Source organism: Rana temporaria, chromosome 12 (genome assembly GCF_905171775.1).
Source record: "Rana temporaria chromosome 12, aRanTem1.1, whole genome shotgun sequence".
NCBI lineage: Eukaryota > Metazoa > Chordata > Amphibia > Anura > Ranidae > Rana > Rana temporaria.
The window spans coordinates 128052482-128076101 of record NC_053500.1 but is presented as its reverse complement, the minus strand read 5'-3'; the positions used below and the strand labels follow the sequence as shown (position 1 = coordinate 128076101).

At 41.8% G+C, this 23620-nt stretch overlaps 1 protein-coding gene across 3 annotated transcripts in view; it reads left to right on the top strand.

The window, feature by feature from the left end:
- Positions 1-22748, top strand: part of MYH7B (myosin heavy chain 7B) — a 72193-nt gene extending 49445 nt beyond the window's left edge. The window contains exons 27-44 of one of the 3 annotated variants that reach the window (XR_005744476.1): positions 114-259; positions 1110-1200; positions 5106-5495; positions 5604-5730; positions 6898-7016; positions 8080-8276; positions 8365-8714; positions 9318-9442; positions 9568-9683; positions 10181-10373; positions 10461-10664; positions 12454-12579; positions 13856-14026; positions 15282-15386; positions 16254-16349; positions 18150-18306; positions 21137-21187; positions 22622-22748. Coding sequence is in view for 2 of the 3 variants with exons in the window: in XM_040330644.1 (XP_040186578.1) it covers positions 114-259; positions 1110-1200; positions 5106-5495; positions 5604-5730; positions 6898-7016; positions 8080-8276; positions 8365-8714; positions 9318-9442; positions 9568-9683; positions 10181-10373; positions 10461-10664; positions 12454-12579; positions 13856-14026; positions 15282-15386; positions 16254-16349; positions 18150-18298; positions 21136-21187; positions 22622-22633 (2769 nt within the window). In the remaining variant the exon portion in view is untranslated. Of the gene's footprint in view, positions 1-113; positions 260-1109; positions 1201-5105; positions 5496-5603; positions 5731-6897; positions 7017-8079; positions 8277-8364; positions 8715-9317; positions 9443-9567; positions 9684-10180; positions 10374-10460; positions 10665-12453; positions 12580-13855; positions 14027-15281; positions 15387-16253; positions 16350-18149; positions 18307-21135; positions 21188-22621 lie in introns of all 3 variants that reach the window. The other 2 variants (XM_040330644.1, XM_040330645.1) reach the window with 2 other exon arrangements.
- Positions 22749-23620: the final 872 nt, after the last annotated feature.

The window sequence follows — 23620 nt, the reverse complement described above, 5'->3', positions numbered from 1 at the left end:
GGGGATCTACAGCTAGCTGGGTCACAGCCCAATAAATGAGAACCACTGATCTAGATCTAAAATGTAAAAAAAAGTATTACTAAACTTTCATATTGTATTGTTAATACCTGTAGCTGGAAGGATCCCTAGAACAAGAGAAGAAACTCCGTATGGATCTAGAACGTGCAAAGCGAAAGCTAGAGGGAGATCTAAAGCTCACCCAGGAGTCTGTGATGGACCTGGAAAATGATAAGCAGCAGCTGGAGGAGAAACTTAAGAAGTGAGTAGCAGATTGTAGGGATAGGGAAAGACGTTAAATAATCCTGATAAAAAAAAATGTATATTCAGAAGTAGACCTTTGTATCTTCAAGAGATATCTCTTGCAAATATTCTGTGAATTTCTATTGACCAGGCCACTGTGAATGAGGAGATGATTTAAGGCACTATTGCTAGGTAGAGTTGAAATAGTATATGGTAAGTACTTCCATCAGGATTTACTGAGGAATATCGTGACATAACTCAACCTATAAGCACTGGGACATTCCTCAAGCCCCAAACTAAGTAAATTAAAGGTGGCTTACCCTGTCTTACTTTTCCCCTTTTGTGGTCTCCGCAATGTCTCTCCACAATCGAGGACGGTGATGATAGTTCTCCCTGGAGTGAATTTGTTTGTGTCTGGTCTATACTGTATATGTAGATGGTTTGTTTTTCTGTCAAGTCTGTCCAGTCCTGAAGAAGCGGAAATCAATGAAACACATTGACTGGTGTTGGAATTTAATCATGCGTTTTCATAATATATTTTGTTTGAATGTATTTGATTGCAAATCAAACACATTTTTAAAATAGGATTTATAATAAAGCACTGTAGCTGGTTTTATATACACACAAATAAAAGGGGTTCTATTAATGTATTTCTGGGATAATCACAGTAAATCCCATTTTTTTTTTATTCTGTGTTTAGTTTTTGTATATTTTTATGTGGAATAATAACCCCAGAAAGATACCACAAAAATATTTGTGGCATATTCCCCAGTATATTTAATTAAGATGTTCTATATTTATTCTATTGTGATGTTCTCAGTCTACATAGAACTAAATTGTTGTTTTGGTTTTCCTTTTTTCTACCACAGGAAGGATTTTGAAATAAGCCAGCTAAATTCCAGAATTGAAGATGAACAAATGATGTCTGCCCAGTTACAGAAGAAAATCAAAGAGCTACAGGTGATACAGAGGAGATCCATTTTTAAACTTGTTTATTTGCTTTGATCAGTTTATGTAGTGCCCCCCATGTTGCAGAACTTCAGAGTACATAGAACCATTCACATCAATCCTGGCCTTCAAAAGATCTCAGTCTTACATCGCTTACACGGCCATACAAACTCACACACTTAAAATAGGGAAAAACTTTGTTCTCTCTCTTTATAATGAAGAGGAATTAGAACATCTGTCAGATTTTCTTGTTCAATATTTTTTGTTGAAAGTAGGTAGAACATTACACAAGAATCAAAAGGGAAGAATGATACAGGCATTTAGATCATCTATACATATTCATAGAAAAGATGACAGATTCATACGTTCAGTACCATTGTACATAGATACTGGATGACAACTGTTTATCAAGAGGAATAGGAAAAAGGGGAAGGGTAGGTTCCCCATATTGTGTAAATAACGTAAATATCCATTACACACCAATTTGCAAGAAGTACAGACATTGGATAAGAACTCATGGGGTAAATACATAAGGTCATAATCACACATCCTGAGTAGAGAAAAAAAAAAAAAAAAGAAGAGTATGAAGGTCAAGAAAGGGAGATAGACAGAGGATGAAGGCCAGTAAGCCAGCAAAAGAGGGAGAGGGAGAGAGGGATCAGGAAAAGGGATCTGTCAGATTTAAATTGCTGTCTGTGTACTTGTTAGAAAAATTCACCCTCTCTGTGTCTTGGCGACCGTTATGACGAAAAGTTAAAAACATCCCATATTTTCCTTACTCTATCCAGAATAAAAAATAAATACATTTCCTTCAGTTCTACTTTAAGCTGGCCATACAATTGTTCTTCAGAGCATTCGATGATACCATCATGAAGTTAAAACATTTTCCAATGCAAAATTTTTTTGGGATTGCCATGCCAATATATATATATATTGTATACAAATGCAATAAAATTAATTCCCAGGTGAGGACTACATTAACAGTTTCAATCAGATAAGAAACAAGAAAAATTATGTTCAGATTTTCTCGGCTATATAGTCGAAAACTGTTATTGATTTGTTCCCATTAGAAAATCAAAAACAATTTTTTTTTTCGCAATGAAAATTTACTGGTGTATGGCTAGCTTTATGCTGGTCTTGAGCAGAATATGATCGCCCTATCACAGTGTGTTTCTGTTGTGAGAGGGACCTAAACATATAAACTACCGTATATGCAGATAGTTTCCATAGGGGCTGTTCGCCCATTACTCCAGTTCCAAAAGACAAGACCAACCACTAAGGCCTGGTTTCATCTATGCATTTTTAGTGCTTTTTGCATTTTTCAGATTTGTACTGCAGAACTTGTTCCATGGGAAGCCACGTTAAATTGACTGTATTGCAAATCTGCAAAAAGCACAAAAAATGCATAGGTGTGAACCAGGCCTTAGGCCTCTTTCACACGGGTGGCCAGGAAGGTGCAGGGGAAACTAATGTTTGAACCATGATTTTATAGTCCACCTAAAGCCTATAGCACAGTCGATGAGGGCTATGCACATGCTGCTGCTGCAATGCTTTGCACCTTGGCAAATTTAAGGTAGCACCGCTTGTCAAACTTTGTCATTCAAGTCAATTTGGGCAAGCCATAACTGCACCTCTTTAAACGCCTGAGAGTGGCTATTAAGCCACACTTTGAAAAACGTTCGATGAGAATTGCTTTTCAGAGAATGGGCTAGCATAAACGTATTCATGTACATTTGAAGCATGCAGTGGGATATGCATTATAGAGATATAAAAAGAGATCAAATAGATGAAATGTTATGTTTATAGTACAGGTTAGTAGTCATTTGAAGAAGGATCTGGTCTGGCCGTTGGAAGCAGCAAGTGTTTATTGAAAATCTATGAATACAGAAAGCAATTATCAGCTTGCAGAATTGTCTTTTGCATAGTGTGCATAGCAACAGTCCAGAGCCAACTCATCGGCTCAAATATCAAACAGGCAAGGTGGAAAATAGTCATGTGTTACCACTATACACACCATCATGTGACTATTTTAATTGCCCTTGTAATTGCCTAAGTGCTGAAATCTGTCACATGCTGCATGCCGAGTTTAGATTTATAACACGCCCACTATACAAAGGGCAAGCTCTTGAAAGTATATTATGTGTAAGGGCAGTTTGTATTGGTTGCTTTGGGCATGGTACATCAATCAGCATGTTGTTGCATTAAGTCCATTGTCCAAATGTCTGTGTTGCCCCCATTAACCTGACTACATGGGACATCCAGATAAAAAAAAATTCCATGCGCTAAGGCACAGCTACAAAGCATATGCCAAGGATCCGCATCCTGACCCCATGCAGACTAAGAGGCCTAAGCATGGCAGCTGTGCCCTTTATCTTTCAACTATCTGCTCACATTACATTTAAAAAAAAGTAAGGACACTTTTTTTTTTCACAACCCTTTTGAGAGGGACAGAGTTGTCCTCATTGTTTCCAAACTTAAAGTAAATCTCCAGCCAAAATAGTTTCTTAAGGAAAACCTGTGCTGGATGAAATATGGAGTCTGCCATGCAAGATCTTGAATTCTGAAAATAATAGCTACCTGGCTGAAGAATTTAAGCCATTCACTCAAAGTCCTTGAATAGAACAAGAATGCAGAAAAGGAAATTTTGCTTTAGGCCCCTTTTACACATATACGACTTGTCCCCACGATTTGTGATGGCAAAGTAGCATGACAAGTCGTTTCCCATGATTTCCAATGACAACTATTCATATTAGTACGACTTCAAGTTGTTCCGACTTCAAAGTAGTCCCTGCACTACTTTGGTCTGATTTTGATGCCACTTACACAGGCATTCCCTAAAATCGCAGGCGCAAATTGCGGCAAAATCGCGCAACTTTGAAGTCACAGTAATGTGAAAGGAGCCTTAGGCCGGGTACACACGATAGGATTTTTCCGCGGATACGGTCCGCCGGACCGTATCCGCGGATAAATCCTCTGCGGATTTTAATCCGATGGAGTGTACACACCATCGGATTGAAATCCACGCCGAATTCCCATCGCGGTGACGTGTCGCGCCGTCGCCACGATGATGACGCGGCAAAGTGCGCGACGCTGTCATATAAGGATATCCACACATGCGTCGAATCATTACGACGCATGCGAGGGATGGGTTCGGACGGATCGATCCGGTCAATCTGTACAGACCACCGGATCGATCCGCAAGATTTCTTAGCATGTTAGGACATTTTTAACCGCTGGAAATCGGTCGGCCCGAAAAATATCCGCAGATAAATATCCGCTGGATCGTACACACCACGGATCAATTTCAGCGGATCGATCCTCTCGTGTGTACGGGACCTAAGGCCCCTTCCACACGGGGACAGATCTGCTTGCAATGGTCCGCCAGCTCAGTGGGAGATCTCTCCGCTGAGCCGGCGAATGACAGGTCCCTCTCTGCTCACTGAGAGGGGAGGGGCTTTTCCAGCGGCGCTGTCTCCTATGGAGAGATCGGACGAAAACGGACAGCGTGTCCGTTTTCATCAGATCTCATTCGATCCGCTATGGACGTATGGCGACGTATGATTTTAGCGGAATGGGATGGATGTCAGCGCTGACATCAGACGCTCCATAGAGAACACTGGAGCGGCCATTCAGGTCCGCCGAAAAAAATGACAGGCGGACCTGAACAGTGTGAAAGGGGCCTAACTTGGATTTCAATGGCTGCAGGCTTCTTCCAGGTCAGTGATTTAAAATGTACTAAAGTCTGAGAATTTGCCATGACTGCCAGGTAATTAGTATATTCAGTAAAAGGTCAGTAGTAACAACCCTCATATTTCTTGGCACAGTTGACAATATTAATTCAGTATCCACCATCCTGTTCAATGAGTGGCTGCTCTAATGAGCTTCAGTTAGTAATGGCTGCTTCTTCTGACACACAGGCCCGCATAGAGGAGCTGGAAGAGGAGTTGGAAGCAGAGAGGGCCACCAGAGCGAAGGTGGAGAAACAGCGATCCGAGGTGGCTAAAGAGCTGGAAGAACTGAGTGAGCGGCTGGAAGAAGCTGGCGGAGCCACCTCGGTGCAGATCGAGATGAACAAGAAGCGAGAAGCTGAATTCCTGAAGATGCGCAGAGACCTGGAGGAAGCCACACTGCACCACGAAGCCACAGCGGCTGGCCTGCGGAAGAAACACGCAGACACCGTGGCCGAGTTGGGTGAGCAGATTGACAGCCTACAGAGGGTGAAACAAAAACTGGAGAAGGAAAAGAGTGAGATGAGAATGGAGCTGGATGACCTGTCTTCAAATATTGAGCAACTCATCAAAAATAAGGTGAGTAATTCTCTTCTATAATACCTGAACATTCCCCTGTGTGGGACCTGAAGATTCAGACATGTTGACCTGTGTCTATGAATGTGAACACTGTATTTTGTCTCACAGGGCAACGCTGAAAAGTTGTGTCGGACTTATGAGGATCAGCTGAGTGAGGCCAAAAGTAAGGTGGATGAACTGCAGCGCCAGTTAGCTGATATGTCCCTTCACAGAGCCAGGCTGCAAACTGAGAATGGTATGTTCGGTTATAGATTGTCCACCTTCATGCCAAACATTTTTCTTTTGGAAAGCTGTCCACAGACATTACACTGAGGTTGAACAGCAGAACTGGATCATTCACAAGACAATATGGGTAGTAGCCTAAGGCCTGGGGAATGTCTAGGGGGCCTAGATACAACTTTCATGCTCCTGCAGAAACCAGGGTATTAAAGGACTTGATCAAAGCTATGCAAAGTGGAGTACAAAGACAAGTGTGAGGAGTACAATGTCAAGCATGGTGGTGGGAGTGTCATGGTCTAAAGGCTGCATGAGTGCTGCTGACACTAACGGGCTACAGTTCATTGAGGGAACCATGAATGGCAACATGTACTGCGACATACTGAAGCAGAGCATGATCCCCTACTTTCGGAGACTGGGCCGCAGGGCAGTATTCAAACATAATAACGACCCCAAACACACCTCCAAGATGGCCACTGCCTTGCTAAAGAAGCTGAGGGTAAAGGTGATGGACTGGCCAAGCATGACCTAAACCCTATTGAGCGACTGTGGCGCATGCTCAAATGTAAGGTAAAGGAGCGCAAGGTCTCTAACATTCACCAGCTCCGTGATGTTGTCATAAAGGAGTGGAAAAGGACTCCAGTGCCAACCTGTGAAGCTCTGGTGAACTCCATGCACAAGAGGGTTAAGGCAGTGCTGGAAAATGATGGTGGCCACACAAAATATTGACACTTTGGGCCCAATTTGAACATTTTCACTTAGGGGTGTACTCCCTTGTGTTGCCAGCGGTTTAGACATTAATGGCTGTGTGTTGAGTTATTTTGAGGGGACAGCAAATTTACACTGTTATACAAGCTGTACACTCACTACTTTACATTGTAGCAAAGTGTCATTTCTTCAGTGTTGTCACATAAAAAGATAGAATACATTTTACAAAAATGTGAGGGGTGTACTCACATTTGTGAGATACTGTATTAATTGGCTGTTACAGGGCAATACAGTTATTAGAGGCACAGTTATAGATGAGGTCCCATGTGGTTGAGAAGGTAGAAGGTAAATGCATAGAATTTTATAATTTGCACATGATACGGCCGATATGACCTACAAATAAGTTATAGATGTATTTATTTACACTTAATTATTATTTAGCACTTGTTAAATTATGTTTTTTCATTTGTTTGGTTAGGAGAGCTATCTCGCATGCTGGAAGAGAAGGAATCTCTTGTCAACCAACTGAGCAGAGGCAAAGCCTCCTTCACGCAGAGCATTGAAGAACTGAAGCGGCAGTTAGAAGAGGAGACAAAGGTGAGTCAGTGATCTTCAACGTTCAGTTTGTGTCTAATAGATGGTATTTTATGACTTAAAGCCATAACAAACCCAAACCAAAAATGTAATATATTGCAGGATACCAATCATTGTGCTGGCTGCATTGTTTTTGTTTTTTTTGTTTTTTTTTAAGTCTTCTTCTAGTTTTTTTCCCCTCCGTGATCTGGCCAGTAACACACCTCCTGTATTGGAGTGTCTCCACTCTGGATGAATGAGAACAGGGAGCACAGCATATAGCAGCATTGTCAGTCTGGGGGAGGGGAGTGTTAGATATTTAAATACACACCAAAATGTAAGCCAAACTCCAGCTCACATTTTATAATCTGAGCAACAGTTTTTTTTTTTTCTTTTGCGATAAAGGTTTTTCATTAATAAATAACTGATCATTGTAAGGGCCCCTGCCAGTTTTATATGGTTTGTCTCACCCCTGTAAACTCATACACTTGGAAGAGCGATTGTGCTATTGAAAAACAGACCTAAGGTCTGTACACACAATCAGAAAATTGTACTAAAAATACCGCTTTCAAAGTGATCGTACGATAATCTGATCATTAGTACAGAGTTTTTGAGAGCCGATCACGACTGTTCATCTGATATTATCTGATCAGACAAGCACAAAAAATGTTCTCGTATGATACCAGATTGTATGATTTTAATTTAATCAGTACAGTTGTCATTCGAATTTTTGTAACTTTAGTAAACTAAAGTTTAGTAAACTTTAGTAAAAAAAATACCCCCCAAAAAAACGGACAATCATTCATCCGATAATCTCATTGTGTGTATCAGTCACTAGTTGAAAATAGAGGAAAGAAAGCCTAAAAAAGAAAAACTAAACGAATGTAGCCATCGGATATAAGAATTGGTAAGCTTCAATATAATAAATGTTTGCTTTTGAGTTTAATACAACTTAAAAAGGTGTCTGTGACATAAAGTCACTCTTCATGGAACCAACATCCAACTTTACATGAGCTGTGCCCCTTTTCTTGGACTTTAGGCTATGACAACGAGCAAAGGGTTATAACAATTCTTACTTCTCTTCCAGTCTAAAAATGCTTTAGCACATGCATTACAAGCTTCCCGCCATGACTGTGACCTCATGCGAGAACAATATGAAGAAGAACAGGAAGCCAAAGCTGAACTACAGAGGTCTCTATCAAAAGCAAATGCAGAGGTAGCGCAGTGGAGGAACAAGTATGAAACTGATGCCATTCAGAGGACAGAAGAACTGGAAGATGCCAAGTAAGCAAAGTTCAGATACTGGTCGCATTGGTGACTCCTATCTTTTTTTTTCATCCTGTTCATCCATTTTGTAATTCCTCTTTTCTAGGAAGAAGCTGGCAGCACGGTTACAGGATGCTGAGGAGGCAGTGGAATCTGCTAATGCCAAGTGTTCCTCACTGGAGAAGACCAAGCATCGACTTCAGACTGAGATTGAAGACCTAGTCATTGATTTGGAACGTGCCAACTCTGCCGCCGCAGCCCTGGACAAGAAACAGAGGAACTTTGACCGGATCCTTTCGGAGTGGAAGCAGAAATATGAGGAGACACAGGCCGAGCTTGAGGCTTCACAAAAGGAGTCCCGTAGCCTGAGCACTGAGCTCTTCAAACTGAAGAACGCATACGAGGAGTCTCTAGATAATCTGGAGACCATGAAGCGCGAGAACAAAAATCTTCAAGGTAAATGGCACTTGGAGACAAGCAAAAAATTAAACTGCTGCCCAATTGTCCACTCCGTGGATTAGTCACACTATTGCAACAGTAATGCATTTTTCACATAATTACAATAAAAACAAAGTTTATGCATTTTTGCTCATATCCAGCAGGAAATAATATATTTGAGTACAATAGGGATCAGTAAATGGCCACAGTTGTTCAGGTGTCTTTTAAAGTACAATTTTCAGTCCTATCGATTCAGATCCTGGCAGGTGCCCTACAATTAATGTTATTGGCAAATGTTGCATTGGATTGCTTTGCTTTTGTGGACTCTGACCCTAAATGGTTCTTTTTATGTGTTACACATCAAAATGCAGAAAAACGACTTGCTTCTAAATTTTTACAAATCATGAACATGCATTAATAACTTAATTTAATTAACACACACACACACACCCACAGTCAGCATATATTCAAACCGTATCTATTGCTTGGCACCCTATCGTTGGCCCTCATAATTTGCTTTGTTGGTTAGGCTTGCATAGCCCAGTGTGAAGCTGTAGCTCCCTAAAGGCCAAGACAGGCTTTCTAACCCATGTGTGTTATGTTTAATTTCTCCCATTCCAGAGGAAATTGCTGATCTCACTGATCAAATCGGTGCCAGTGGTAAAATGATCCATGAACTGGAAAAGGTAAAGAAGGCTCTTGAAAGTGAGAAGACCGACATCCAGGCAGCTCTAGAGGAGGCAGAGGTAGGAGACCAGTAGATGCAAGCTGGGGGAAAGAGGCTTAATATATACTGATGTGTGTTCTAGTGGCATACTGTACATTGCCTTTTCTAATCTTGGCGGTCATTTTCTGCTCCTTTGAAATTTAGGGGGCTCTTGAACACGAGGAGAGCAAGACCCTAAGAATACAGCTAGAACTCTCACAAATTAAGGCAGATGTGGACAGGAAGATAGCAGAAAAAGATGAAGAAATTGAAAACCTCAGGTGAGACTGGTTTGTGTTATAATGAAAATAAATGGGACTTCGTACTATGTAGATCAGGGATAAGCAATTAGCGGACCTCCAGATGTTGCCAAACTACAAGTCCCATGAGGCATAGCGAGACTCTGACAGCATCAAGCATGACACCCAGAGGCAGAGGCATGATGGGACTTGTAGTTTGGCAACAGCTGGAGGTCCGCTAATTGCTTATCCCCGATGTAGATGCATTCTTGAGATGCAAACAGTGAGAGGTAAAGCATTAAATGAGAAGTTACTTCCCATGTATACATGTATATCATAAGGGTGGAGGTATCGCAGTATGTAGATGCTCTTTTCAATGTTCCTTTAAACAAGAACAATTTTGCATAAAAAACAAATTTAAGAAAATAGAACGTTTTAAAGAATATAATTTAAACTATTTCTAGTAATTAAGAAAGACACTGAAACATTTATTTTATGGCATTACCTAATTTTCCTGCTAAATACATTATTTCCTGAAGACGTAACCACCAGCGTGCCATGGAGTCCATGCAGGCAAGTCTAGACGCAGAGGCTAAAGCCAGGAACGAGGCCATCCGACTCAAAAAGAAGATGGAAGGCGATCTGAACGAGATGGAGATCCAACTTAATCATGCCAATAGGCAGGCTGCAGAGTCTCAGAAAATGGTCCGACACCTGCAATCCCAGATGAAGGTTTGTTCTTCTTGACGTTATCCACAATGGAGGAAGAGCCAAGTAACCATTGTGGACAGAACTCATATGTTGATATATTAATTCCAGGACTTGCAAATCGAACTGGATGACACTCTCCGACACAATGATGATCTAAAAGAACAAGCTGCAGCCCTTGAGAGACGTAATAACTTGTTACTGGCTGAGGTGGAGGAACTGAGGGCAGCACTGGAGCAAGCCGAGAGAGGAAGGAAACTGGCAGAGCAAGAACTACTAGAAGCCACCGAGAGGGTCAACCTTCTACACTCTCAGGTCTGTAAATAATGTCTCTGTAAACTTATGTTTAAAGTCACATTTGACCTTGAACTTACTGTATGTAAAGTCTTGGTCATTAAGCTGAACAATGATTACTGAGCAATATACTGGACTAATAGGGTCATCAAGTTTAGAAATATTTGTTTAAGATGGTCTCAATTTTTCATGACAGCAGCGTGGTGGGAATTCATTAGTTATATGAGTGATATTGTAGAAAAAGATATGCTATCCTAAAGCAGTCATCCTTTGTATCCTGGCTAAACGTGGCATAGGCTGACATACTGTAGTGCAACTGTGCATCAGCCTCCCTGTGTATTACACCCAATAACTGTATCTTAAGATTGTGGCTGTTAGTTAGGCTTGTGATGTCAAAACTGTTGTGCAGAGTATTGAAATAATGCGCTGGAAGCTTCTTGTATATAGAAATACGCTTTACTTTTATGGAGGATTGCAGCACATGTCTTTAATGGAAACAGGAACTGAACAACAAACAAAGTGCACACTGAACATAGACAGAACATCCTGTGATTACATTACACACTATAATACTGCAACCTGGTGCATAGATAGGTATAATGCATACAGTATTTCAATTTTATTAGAAACCGTGTTGTTGTTTCAACAAGAACTACCTGAAAAGAGTTAAATAAGTTAGAAGTGCCAGAAATCACTTAAAGTGAATCTATAGCCAATATTTTGTTTTATTTGGGTAGAATAGGGACCCCCCCCCCCTGCCAAGCTAATATTTGCTGTCTGGTTACCATTGGGGACATTTTTATTTTCCAATTATTTTTTATTGAAGAGGTTTAGACAAAACAAAGTACAAATGCGTACAGGTAAATATCAAGCAATGGTGTCACATCAGAAGAGAACAAAACCACATCATACAATATCTATGTGATATTAAAGTGGTAGTCCTCAACCAACTGCGCCCTGAGGGGTAGGATGATGGTGTACAGAAAGCACAGGGAGCGATGGTTGGGGGTCATCCATATGCTTTGGGTAATTTGGGGATTATAGTCTCGCAAAGTGTATTGCAGATCTACTATGCATGTATTGTTCTTAAAAGGCTATGAAATCAGGTTCTATAAAACTGAACAAAGTTCCCAGTACCAAACAAGAGAACACCATGCTTCCATACTTAGTCCAGGTTAGAAAAAACCTCTAAAGCCTGAACCAAAGCATTCATAGGGAATTAGTATAATATTGGTGAAAATTAAACTTTTTCATCTTTTTCCAGAAACACAACAAGAAAATAAAAAGGAAATGATCCTCCTATACAGTTGTCCCTGGGATGGGTTTTTCCATTGGTAGATTTCCCCTCGCCTCTTGTTCTGGCAACAACTTTTTTTTTTTTCCCCACACTTTTATTCGATCTACAAATAGAGGGGTGAATCTCCCCAATGGGGACACAGACATAAACTAGACAGAAGGTCTAAACCTTTCACACTCAAGTATTGCCTAAAGATACCTTTCATACCCTGAGCAAACAAATTTCCATTGTGGAAAGAATGCCACGTTGTGTCAGATATTAAACCGGCAAAAGGTTGCTACTTTGGGTCAAATATAGAGATTACATTAAACAATTCCATGATTTAAACAATGGAAAAATGGGAATCTTCCAAAGCACTTGACCAGTAGGGGTGGCTGGGTGTGTTTTTTATAGTATTGTGTGTAGGGTAAAAGGTGTAACTTAGATGTAGAGGAAACAACTGGCTGTTCTTATATATGCAATGTGGTACCATTTAGCTCACCGATATAAAATGTTGACCTTTTCCTCCTTTAGAACACTGGACTTATTAACCAGAAGAAGAAACTGGACGCGGACATCTCTCAGTTAAGCACTGAAGTGGAGGAAGCAGTTCAGGAATGTCGGAATGCAGAAGAAAAGGCCAAGAAAGCCATTACTGATGTAAGAAACCAATTCAACTCTCTACTTCCATAGAATCATTGTGGGAAAGGCTGGAAAATGAACCTAAAATTTATCATATGGAACAAAGGAAGGAACAGTGGACATGGTTACTAAAACCTTTTGTTTGCAACCATGTTTCATCTACAGAAAAATTGATATGGCTAGTTTAGTCCAAGTAATGAAATATTAAATTGCACCTGATTTGGACAACCATTTGAAAAGTCACTCAAAGGGCATGGCAGCATCTTGCTTTTCAATTCAGTGATATTAACAAAACTTAAGACGGTTCTACTTACATTTTTATAAACTGGGGTTTTACCATTCTCACCTATGTGACTCTTTCCCACTATCAGTCCATAGCGCTCTCCTTTTCTCATCTCACTAGAGCAGCCCACCGATGATGATTCTTTTTTTTTTTTTTTTTTCTTTCGTTCAACCCATTGGTGATTAAAAAAATAAAAGAAAGAGCGACCACTCCACCATCCACACACTCGAGGTGGCCGGGGAAATCCTACCCCACTGAGCCTTTGTATTCTGACAGCAGGGAAGACTTCCCCACCATCAGAATTTACTTATCAGTGCTGCCAGCATCACTGATTGAGCAGAAAGTTGTAAAAAAGTCGATCGGTAGATTTTTTTCTTTTCCTTAGACCTCTTTCACATGGGACGGATCAGTGATGATCCACCCCGTGAACCTCTGCTTGCTCAGCAGGGATCGCTCCGCTGAGCCGGCAGATGACAGGGCGGTCCCCGCACACTGCAGGGACCGCCCTGTCTTTTCTACGCTCTCCTCTATGGGCGGATCGGATGAACACAGACCGTCTGTCCGTGTTCACCCGATCCGATGACGGATGGAAAAATAGGGTTTTCCTCCGTCTGCAGAATCGGAGGATTGTGGAACCGGGTGAGATCGGATGTCAGCGGATGTTCATCCGCTGACACCCGCAATCTCATAGGGACCAATGTATGTCCCCTTTTCATCCGTACACAGATGGATGAAAAAGCGGACATACGGTCCGCCCGTGTGAAAGAGCCCTTAGAGATGGTCTTACTTAACATTCTGATAAAACTTTGTGTATTAGTACTGCTTGGACCTTGAAGAAGGGAATGCAAAGTTTGTCTTGAAAAACTGGATGTTCGTTCTAAGAAACAAAGAAAAAAAAAAAATACAACCGACAGCGCTCAATGGTTTCTGTTGCAAGCACACCAATATGGCTCAAGTATAAACTGGGATCAAGCATTGGTTTAAATAGATTGTTCATGTCACCCTTTCCAGGCAGCCATGATGGCAGAGGAGCTGAAGAAGGAGCAGGACACCAGTTCCCACTTAGAGAGAATGAAGAAGAACATGGAGCAAACAATCAAAGACCTGCAAATGCGTCTTGATGAGGCTGAACAAATTGCTTTGAAAGGAGGGAAGAAACAGATCCAAAAGCTAGAAGCAAAGGTTTGTCACTCGATCTTTCTCTGCTTTATTTCCATAATGTTTGTCAGTGGTCTCTAACCTGCGGCCCAGGGGCCGGATGCGGCCCTTGGGACACAATTTCCCCCACTGATATGAGGCACTATTCTTCCCACTGACAGCAATGATGAGGAGTTATTCCTCTACTGACACCAAAGATGGTACATTTTCATCTCACTGACATCAATGGGGCATTATTCTATAGATTTATATTTCATTTTTTTACTCCCATGGGCCACAGTTTGGCCCCTTCCAAGGTCTAAAGGGCAGTAAACTGGCCCTTTGTTTAGAAAGATTGGAGACCCCTGATCTATGTCATCCTCCTATTCATATGACATAAGTATATACTACTTACAGTATCTAAATTGTCAACCCACTCAACGGGGATATTTTAATAATTGATGGAGCTTGGTGGGCTGAACCAGCCTCTGGTTTCTTATACACTATATTTTTGATACTCCAACAGTGATATCTCTCTACCATATTTTCTGACTCTGATCCTTTCCAATTGAAATGTTTGCATGTTCTAGCTCCTCCTGTTACTTATGTACTTCATAATATGTAGAATGTAACATTTATGGCACACTTCACACGTCTGTAACCATGACTATTTACAATAATGATCTTTAACTATACTTTTCATATTACAAGATATGGTTCAATATCAGGTCGGTACAAAATGGTTATTTGCTCTCTATTTTGCTTTTCTGAGGTTCACACACCGCAGCCCCCATTTAATGTCCTATTCATAAAACAGACGTGCAGCCTCTGGTACCCCATGGTGTTCTCTCTTGTTAATGCAGCAAAGAGCTCCTGATTGGAGGAGACAATCATCTGAGTTTAACAGGTCACATGGGCATCTTCTCCTAGATTTAATTTTTTTATTTCTCCAAACAACTTTTATTCCTTGTTATTCCACCAACTTTGGACTTCCAAATGCACAGTTGTACAGCATCTTGCTGCGTTTTATTAGACCCCTTTTACACTGGGGCGGTTTTCAGGTGCTTTAGCGCTAGAAATAGCCTCTGCCAAGTGCCTGAAAACCGCCTCCCATTCATTCAAGTGTGACTTTTCACACCTGGGCGGTGTGCTTGCAGTGCTGACAAGTGTTCTAATCCATCTTCACTCTATCCAAAACAAAAGAAAACGTTTGCCTTTTAGTTATACTTTAATGAAGTAAGTTCTAAATGCTCTTCAGTGTTTGGTATCTGTGTTCACATCATTACTGATATTATTACAGGTTAGAGAGCTGGAAGGGGAGCTGGAGATTGAGCAGAAGAAAAACGCTGAAACTCAGAAAGGAATTCGAAAGTACGAACGGAGGATAAAGGAACTCACCTATCAGGTAAAAACTTAATAGGAAACTTATAAAAATAAAAAGTTCTGCCTAAGGCCCCTTTCACATGGGCTGTCCAATCAGTTCGGACCTTGCACTCTCCCCTATTGAACGTCGGATATCACCAGACACATGTCTGCTGACATCCGCAGCTATCCGATCCTGCCTGCAAAATACAAATGGACGGTGGTCCTATTTTCCATCCGTCTGGCGGATTGGATGAAAATGGACTGGCAGCGCATTTTCTCCTGATTTCCCCATAGAGTTGAGCGGGACTGTGTCCGTCTCAGTTTTGCGCGGTGAGTGGAGACGGACCTGTCATCTGCCAGATCAGGGAATGATCCCCCCGCTGAGAAGTTGATGTCATTGAATCAGTGTGACAGCATAAAAACACCCTGATCCTTCTTCCTAAACCTAAAGTGAGATACTTATGAAGGAGGACAGCCATAGCAGTCCCACTCTTGGAAACGCTTGTCTGGCTTCAAATCATTGACCCAAAATGACCTATAGTTGTTCTGGGTCAGTAATTCAACAGCATTACAGACAAAGCATCAGAATGGCAGCCAGGAATTATTTTCAAAAAAGCAAGGTCAGCCTTCATTAATCTTTCTTGCCAAATTCCCTTTAAACTCAACCTTACCCCCGACTTTACGCCGACACTAGAAAAAAAAACTGATTGTTCCAAAGCGGTTGTCCTAATTACAGCTGATCTCAGATCAGAGGAGATCATTGCTTTCTTCAGAACAGGAAATGTGAAAAGCTTCTTCTAAAATGAGGTTTAGCTTCTTTGGCAAAAGGTACTCCATAAAGACCATAAAAGAAGATCAGACATTCTAAAGCATATTTACAGTGAAATAATTTTTGTCCTCATTACAGACTGAAGAAGACCGGAAGAATTTGGCACGAATGCAGGACCTGATAGACAAACTCCAGATGAAAGTCAAGAGCTACAAGCGCCAGTCGGAGGAGGCTGTAAGTATAAACATGCCTACATAAAAGCTAAAAGAGATATTTTGTATAAAGTTAAAGCCTGGAAGGTTTGGTGCATGTTTTCACCACTTTTCTACTGCATTTCACCAATTTTTTGGGCAGTGACATTCAAAGAGATCAAAAAATGTGCCAGTTTGGTGGAATGGCGCCCTCCATAACGTGCAAATATACACAACATACTTGTACAAGATGGAAGAGTTGCCTCCTAGTTTGCTCTTCTCCAGTGTTGACAGATCCGAATTCACTGTCCTTGCCCCATTGCCATTTATATCTTCCAGAGCCGCATCTTCTTCATTCAGCCATTGGGTGGCCATTGTTTAACTCTTTCAAATGCGCACTGGAGTTACTGTCCTAGCATCTGGATCCAGTCTCAAAAGCTTACAGATTCCCTAAATTGCAGTGAAAATTGTTGGTGCTAAATAAAACCTGTATTATAAATAATAATAATAGTATGAGGCCAGGAATGGACCAGCCTTGTACACTGTACTGTACATGCACCACAGGCAGAATACCCACACAAAAAACTTTGCTAAGAAAAAAAAAATCTGAAAAAAAATATTTTACTTACAGATCTTCCCCTCAGATCTAAAGCAACAGCACTTTCAAGTACACTTGTAGTGCAAAGTGGATTTCCCTTTAGTAAATCAACCCCATAGTAATCTGCAGTTTGACAGATCCGTTATGCACAGTGCAGGAGAAGGATGGGCATTGCAAAAGTACAGGGCAGGTGCTACCACTAGGCAAAACTAGTCAGCTGCCTAGGGCGCACGGCCACTGGTGTTCCTACTCTCTGCAACTGAGTCTCAGCATCAGCAGGCAGCCACCGCTCCGTTCGTATATAGTGTCTGAGGTGCAGCGGAGGACTGTGTCTTTGTCCCAACTCCTGAATGAATGGAAGCAGGCAAACATTCATTGATGGGCACTGGTGAGGCTGCATTTGATGGGTGCTTCATTTAAAAGGTGGGGTATACTCGGGCAGGACAAAGGGGGTGGAGCGGCAAAATTAGGTTTCGCCTAGGGTGACAAAAATCCTTGCACCCGCCCTGCAACAGTAGAGAAGGCTCCCCCGCCAGCTATGAAGCCCGAGGTAGGTGCCTCGGCCCAGCAGGTGTATGGTTAACAAAAAACACACCACTAGAATGGTCTATTGGGGACAGCGGGCAGTCAGTTTTATAGTCACCTCTACTTGTTGACAATACAGACCAGCAAGCAAGAGAAAGTCGAGATGGCTTCTTGTGTCCTCATCTATGAAAAATAAAAGTTTTGACTCCTCTTGACATCCCATTTCTCCTACAGTTTTATTTCTAAATGTAGAGACAGATGGCCAGAGTTGGAACAAAAATAGAACATTGATCACAATTTGTACCTTTTTAGGCTTTGTAGTGCACCTCTCTATAACCTTTCCGCCCTAGGCAAAGGCCCACAGGAGAAGATTTACAAGCTTTATTGAGCAAAGTTACAAGAGCAGGGGTACAAAAAGGTCCAGGGATTGCGTACTCCTCTATTGTGACCAACATGTGCTATATATGACATTGGTGATTTTATCTTCTAAAGAGGTTGGATCAAATCCTATGTGCCAACTTTCTGTTTATATGTGATAAATAGAGCTAAAAGTAACTATTAGTCCTGGAAATGCTACTCAGAATTTGTACTTTGTCATACATTTACCTTGACCACTGCAGTTTAATATTGTACTGATTACATTTTATTATTGATGGGATGTGGTGGCTCATTCATTTTTTAGTACAGACAATTCAGACTTGTGTCCACTATTCATAACAGGAGACCCAGGCCAACTCCAGCCTTGTAAAGTACAGGAAGGTCCAACATGAACTTGATGATGCAGAGGAGCGCGCTGATGTCGCAGAGGCGCAAGTCAATAAATTGCGTGCGCGGACTAGAGAAGTTGTTTCTACCAAGGTGATAACTGGGTAATGATGTACGTGTGTATTGCTTATTAATGTTAAAGCCATGTAGATTCTAACCCCACATCTGCTACAATACAATTATAGTATTCGCTTACACACCTCTGCAGGGTAATTTTTTTTTAAGCATACCAAAAAAAAAACGTAACCAACGAGAAAGCAATTTAAGTAGACACATTTGTTATGCACAATAAGGCTTCAAGGACCTGGGATCATGAAAGGGTGACCCTGTATGTAGGAGTCGCTTTAATCTTAAAAAAAAAAATAAAAAAAAAAAAAATTTCCCGGTCTTCGGGACTGGGCGTTCCTATTTGATTGACAGGCTTCCGACGGTCGCATACATCGCGTCACGAGTAGCCGAAAGAAGCCGAACGTCGGTGCGGCTCTATACAGAGCCTGCGCACCAACGTTCGGCTACTTTCGGAAAATCGTGACGCGATGTATGCGACCGTCGGAAGACTGTCAATCAAATAGGAACGCCCAGTCCCGCAGCCCATACCCAGAAGCGGCGGAGAAGATGCATCTCTAAAACGGTAAGTACTGCTTCGATTTAAAAAAAAACACCCGATTCTCTTTCACAAAATGAGCCTCAATCTAATGTTAAAAATTAACATTTCCGGGTGAACCTCCACTTTAATACATCAATAGATGTGTAACTTGTCAATCAAAACATTTAAAAGCCCCTAGCCGTAAGTTTTTAAGTATATGCCCAACATACAGGAATAGTATAATTTACAAAAAAGGAAAAAAACTGTCAATAGAATGAGAGGAAACAACGAACAATGTCATCCATTTGCTGCAGGCAGGATGAAGCATTTACAGAGTCTCCTCGCCCCCAGGGATCATTAAGACCCAGTACAGTTTTCCTTTGTAACAAGACACAAGGGTGAGAGGATGTAGCAGAGGGTTGAGCTGTACCTGACATATGTGAGCACATGAAAATTGTAAAAAGTATTCATAACCCTTAAAATGTTCCACATTTTGTCATGTTACAACAAAAACGTAAAATGTATGTTATTGGGATTTTACGTGATGGACCAACACAAAGTGGCACATAATTGTGAAGTGGAAGGAAAATGATAAATTGTTTTCAAACTTTTTTACAAATTAATATGTGAAAAGTGTGGTGTGCATTTGTATTCAGCCCCTTTACTCTGATACCCCTAAGGCCACTTTCACACTAAGGCGCTTTAGCTCTAAAAATGGCACTGCAAACCTACCAAGACATGGCCATCCACCTAAACTAACCGGGCAAGGAGAACATTCATCAAAGAAGCAGCCAAGAAGTCCATGTAACTCTGGAGGAGCTGCAAAGATCCACAGCTCAGGTGGGAGAATCTGTCCACAGGACAACTATTAGTCGTGTACTCCACAACTCTGCCCTTTTTGGACCAGTGGCAAGAAGAAGCCATTGTTGAAACAAAGCCATAAGAAGGCCCGTTTGCAAGAAACCATGTGGGGGACACAGCAAACATGTGGAAGAAGGTGCTCTGGTCAAATGAGACCAAAATTTATTTTTTTGCCTTAAAAAGCAAAAACGCTATGTGTGGCAGAAAACCAACACTGCACATCACCCTGAACACACCATCCCCACCGTGAAACATGGTGGTGGCAGCTTTTCTTTAACAGGGAAGCTGGTCAGAGTTGATGGGAAGATGGATGGAGCCAAATACAGGGCGATCTTAGAAGAAAACCTGTTAGAGTTTGCAAAAGACTTGGGGCGGAGGTTCACCTTCCAGAGGACAACAACCCTAAACATACAGCCAGAGCTACAATGGAATGGTTTAGATCAAAGCATTTTCATGTGTTAGAATGACCCAAAGTCCAGACCTAAATCTCATTGAGAATCTGTGGCAAGACTTGAAAATTGCTGCTCACAGACGCTCTCCATCCAATCTGAAAGAGCTTGAGATATTTTGCAAGGAAGAATGAGCAAAAATTTCACTCTAGATGTGTAAAGCTGGTAGAGACATCCCCAAAAAGACTTGCAGAGAAAGGAGGTTCTACAAAATATAAATGCACGCCACACTTTTCACATATTTGTAAAAAAAAAAAAAAAAAAAATTGGAAAACCATTTATCACTTTCCTTCCACTTCACAATTATGTGCCACTTTGTGTTGGTCCATTACATAAAATACATTTACATTTTTCGTTGTAACATGACAAAATGTGGAAAATGTATGCATTTTTTCATTTTTTGGAGAGAGTGTAGAAAATGATTAAGACCAGTGACTCCCCCCCCCCCCCCCCCCCCCCCGTATGTCCCATTTGAGCAGCTTCACTTGCTTTCCTACAGAGGAAGAACAACGATATCCAAAGTGATGAACAATGCCCTCAAAACCATTGTCCCCATTGATAAATATCCCCCTCACCCCCATTCCGGTGACAAATTTTTAATTCGCAAATAGCCACCAGTTGGTATAGGAGGGATAAACAGCAAAAAACAAAACAACAACCTTACATAAGTTTAACACTTCAACATGCCATGAAAAAATTGGATTTTTATACTCTCCGTAAAATCCATTTCTCTGGAAGGACACAGCATCCTTTGACAGTAGGATTATATCCGCTTCCTACTGTCAAAATTATGCTGTGTCCGTCCATGAACGGAAGAGAAAATAGGATTTTTGTACTCACCGTAAAATCCATTTCTCTGAGTTCATGGACGGACACAGCATCCTTTGACAGTAGGAAGCGCATATAACCCTACTGTCAAAGGATGCTGTGTCCGTCCATGAACAGAAGAGAAAGGAATATTTTTAGGTTCACATACTTTAAGTTGAGCTTTTATTTTTGGTGCGGTTGCCCCAAACTGATACAGAAATTTTGTTTTCTCTTTGCAGGGGGGGGTTTACTCCGTGTTAGGGAAACACAGACTGCAGGACTCGGCCCAGGTAAGCTGTAACCAACATTAACATTTACCAATGCCTTGTGATGAGGGATGAATAGGATATCACAAGCCCTAAACCCGCCAACACATTCTAGTTCAGGGATAGGCAATTTGCGGACCTCCAGCTGTTGCAAAACTACAAATCCCATGAGGCATAGCAAGACTCTGACAGCCACAAGCATGACACCCAGAGACAGAGGCATGATGGGACTTGTAGTTTTGCAACAGCTGGAGGTCCGCTAATTGCATATCCCTGTTCGAGTTGTTTAAACGTCTTATCAATTTACTAGGCAAGGTGAGGGCTTGTGAGATTGGATAGGAATTGAATGGATGGTTTACATTAGAGTTTTGGTAGCTCCAAGCTTGTAGAATGTGTGGCCAACTTAACATAACCTTGTCGACATATTATAGAGCCAATGTACTTTCTGGCTGCCCATGACTTGAAGGTGCAGTTTTGTTGCTCCCTCAGTCACTGCATGTACTCCACACAATCTACCCCGTCACACACCGTGGTTCCTTTAATGTAAAAGACAACTGTACCATTTATACCAGTTGTGCTTTAAAAAAACGTGAACATTTACACGCAAGTTATTACTTGCCTGCTTTGTGCAATGATTTTGCACACAGCAGCCCCTTTTCTGGGGTCCTCCTAGCCTTTGTGTGCCCCCATAGAAAGCTATTTGGTATAGGGGCACACTTGTGGGCTTGACGCTATGTGCATCTATTGACATACACAGCGTGGCGTGCCCACCTCCACAGCATTTGATTGACAGCAACACCACCAATGGCTCTCGCTGCTGCCTACAAGTCCTGTGAGGGGGAGAGAGATGCGCAGCACTTACGTTTTTTTTTTTTTACATTCATGAAGGTAAAAAACAAAAAAAAAAAAAACCTCTGTAGAGCAGCCACCCCCCCCCATCCCCAAAAATACTTGCTATAGCCCCATCATGATTTGGCTCTCCCAGAGGACTCTCCCTCCATGCTGGCAGATGCAGGAGCCATTGGCTCCCACTGCCGTCAATCACAGCGAGTGAGCCAATAAGGATAGCGATGGGGCAGGGCCAAACCATAGTTGTGTGTAAATTGACATGCAGGGCAGTGGCACAGGAGCGAGCCTCCTTGGGTGCCCCTACAGCAAGCTGCTCGTTATGGGGGCCCTCGGCAGGAGGGAGGGGCCAGGGGCTCTGAGAAGAGGAGGATCAGGGCTGCTCTGTGCAAAACCATTACACAGAGCAGGCAAGTACAACAGGTTTATTTTTAAATTGTCTTTCATATCACTTTAATCAAGTTTTAACCACTTTAAGTCTGACATGCGTTGTGCATAGTGCAATCTTTTTTATTTATTTTTTAGATTTCAAACAGTTATGGTAGCAGAATTATAACACATTACTGTAAAATTTACTGTAAAATTACAACTTTTTTTTTTCTATCCTGGCAGTTTGAAGAATGAGAAAGACTTGACAATCCCTCCAGACAGCTGCAACAGCTGGACCCGACTCTCCCGATTCTGCCTCCACCTCCCTCCCCATCCCTGAAGTTAAATAAAATCTATTGAGGCACAATGACTGGTGTTTGTTGTCTGAATATCCTCATAGTAAAGCAAGGAAACACTCAGAAGGGATTATTCTACATTTACCATTAAATTCGAAGTCCAGGCTACTACGGTCTAAGCTTAAACCTGCCCCCCCCCACCCATTCCAAGCCTTATAACTGTAAAAAGGAAAGATGTGTCTACTTACCCAATCTAAGGTCGCTCTGGTCCAGTCATATGATTGGCTCCCAGCCCCAGGTCAGGGGAGGGACAGTGGACAAAGGATGCCCCCTATAAGGCTATGCAGCCATGGTTGCTGCTGTCTTTTTTCTCTTGGAGCTGGCTGCTGGGGAAATCGCTCGACTAGGACTTAAAACTTTAAAATTGAATTTGAACCCCAAAAAAAAAAAAATTTTGGATAGAAGGCAATTTTTTTTCTGCTCCATCGCAGCGATCTCCCCTTCATGTCTGTACAGGAGATAAGAGTGTGGAGATCTCTCCAAAGTTTGGGAGATACATTCTAAGACTGTCGCCAAAACAAGAGTCTTTTGAAAGATCTTCCATTAACTCTTTCACTGGATTTTTTTTTTGTGAGGTCAGGCACTGATGTCGGACGAGATGGCCTGGCCCACAGTCTCCACTGTAAATTCATCCCAAAGGTGTTCTATCGGGTTGAGGTCAGTCAAGTGCCTCCACCCCAAACTCGCTAATCCATGTCTTTATGGACCTTGCTTTGTGCATTGGTGCGCAGTCATGTTGGAACAGGAAGGGGTCATCCCCAAAATGTCTTGGTATGCCGACGCCTTAAGTGTTCTCTTCACTGGAACCAAGGGGCCAAGCCCAACCCTTGAAAAACAACCCCACACCATAACCCTCCTCCAAATGATTTGGACCAGTACACAAAAT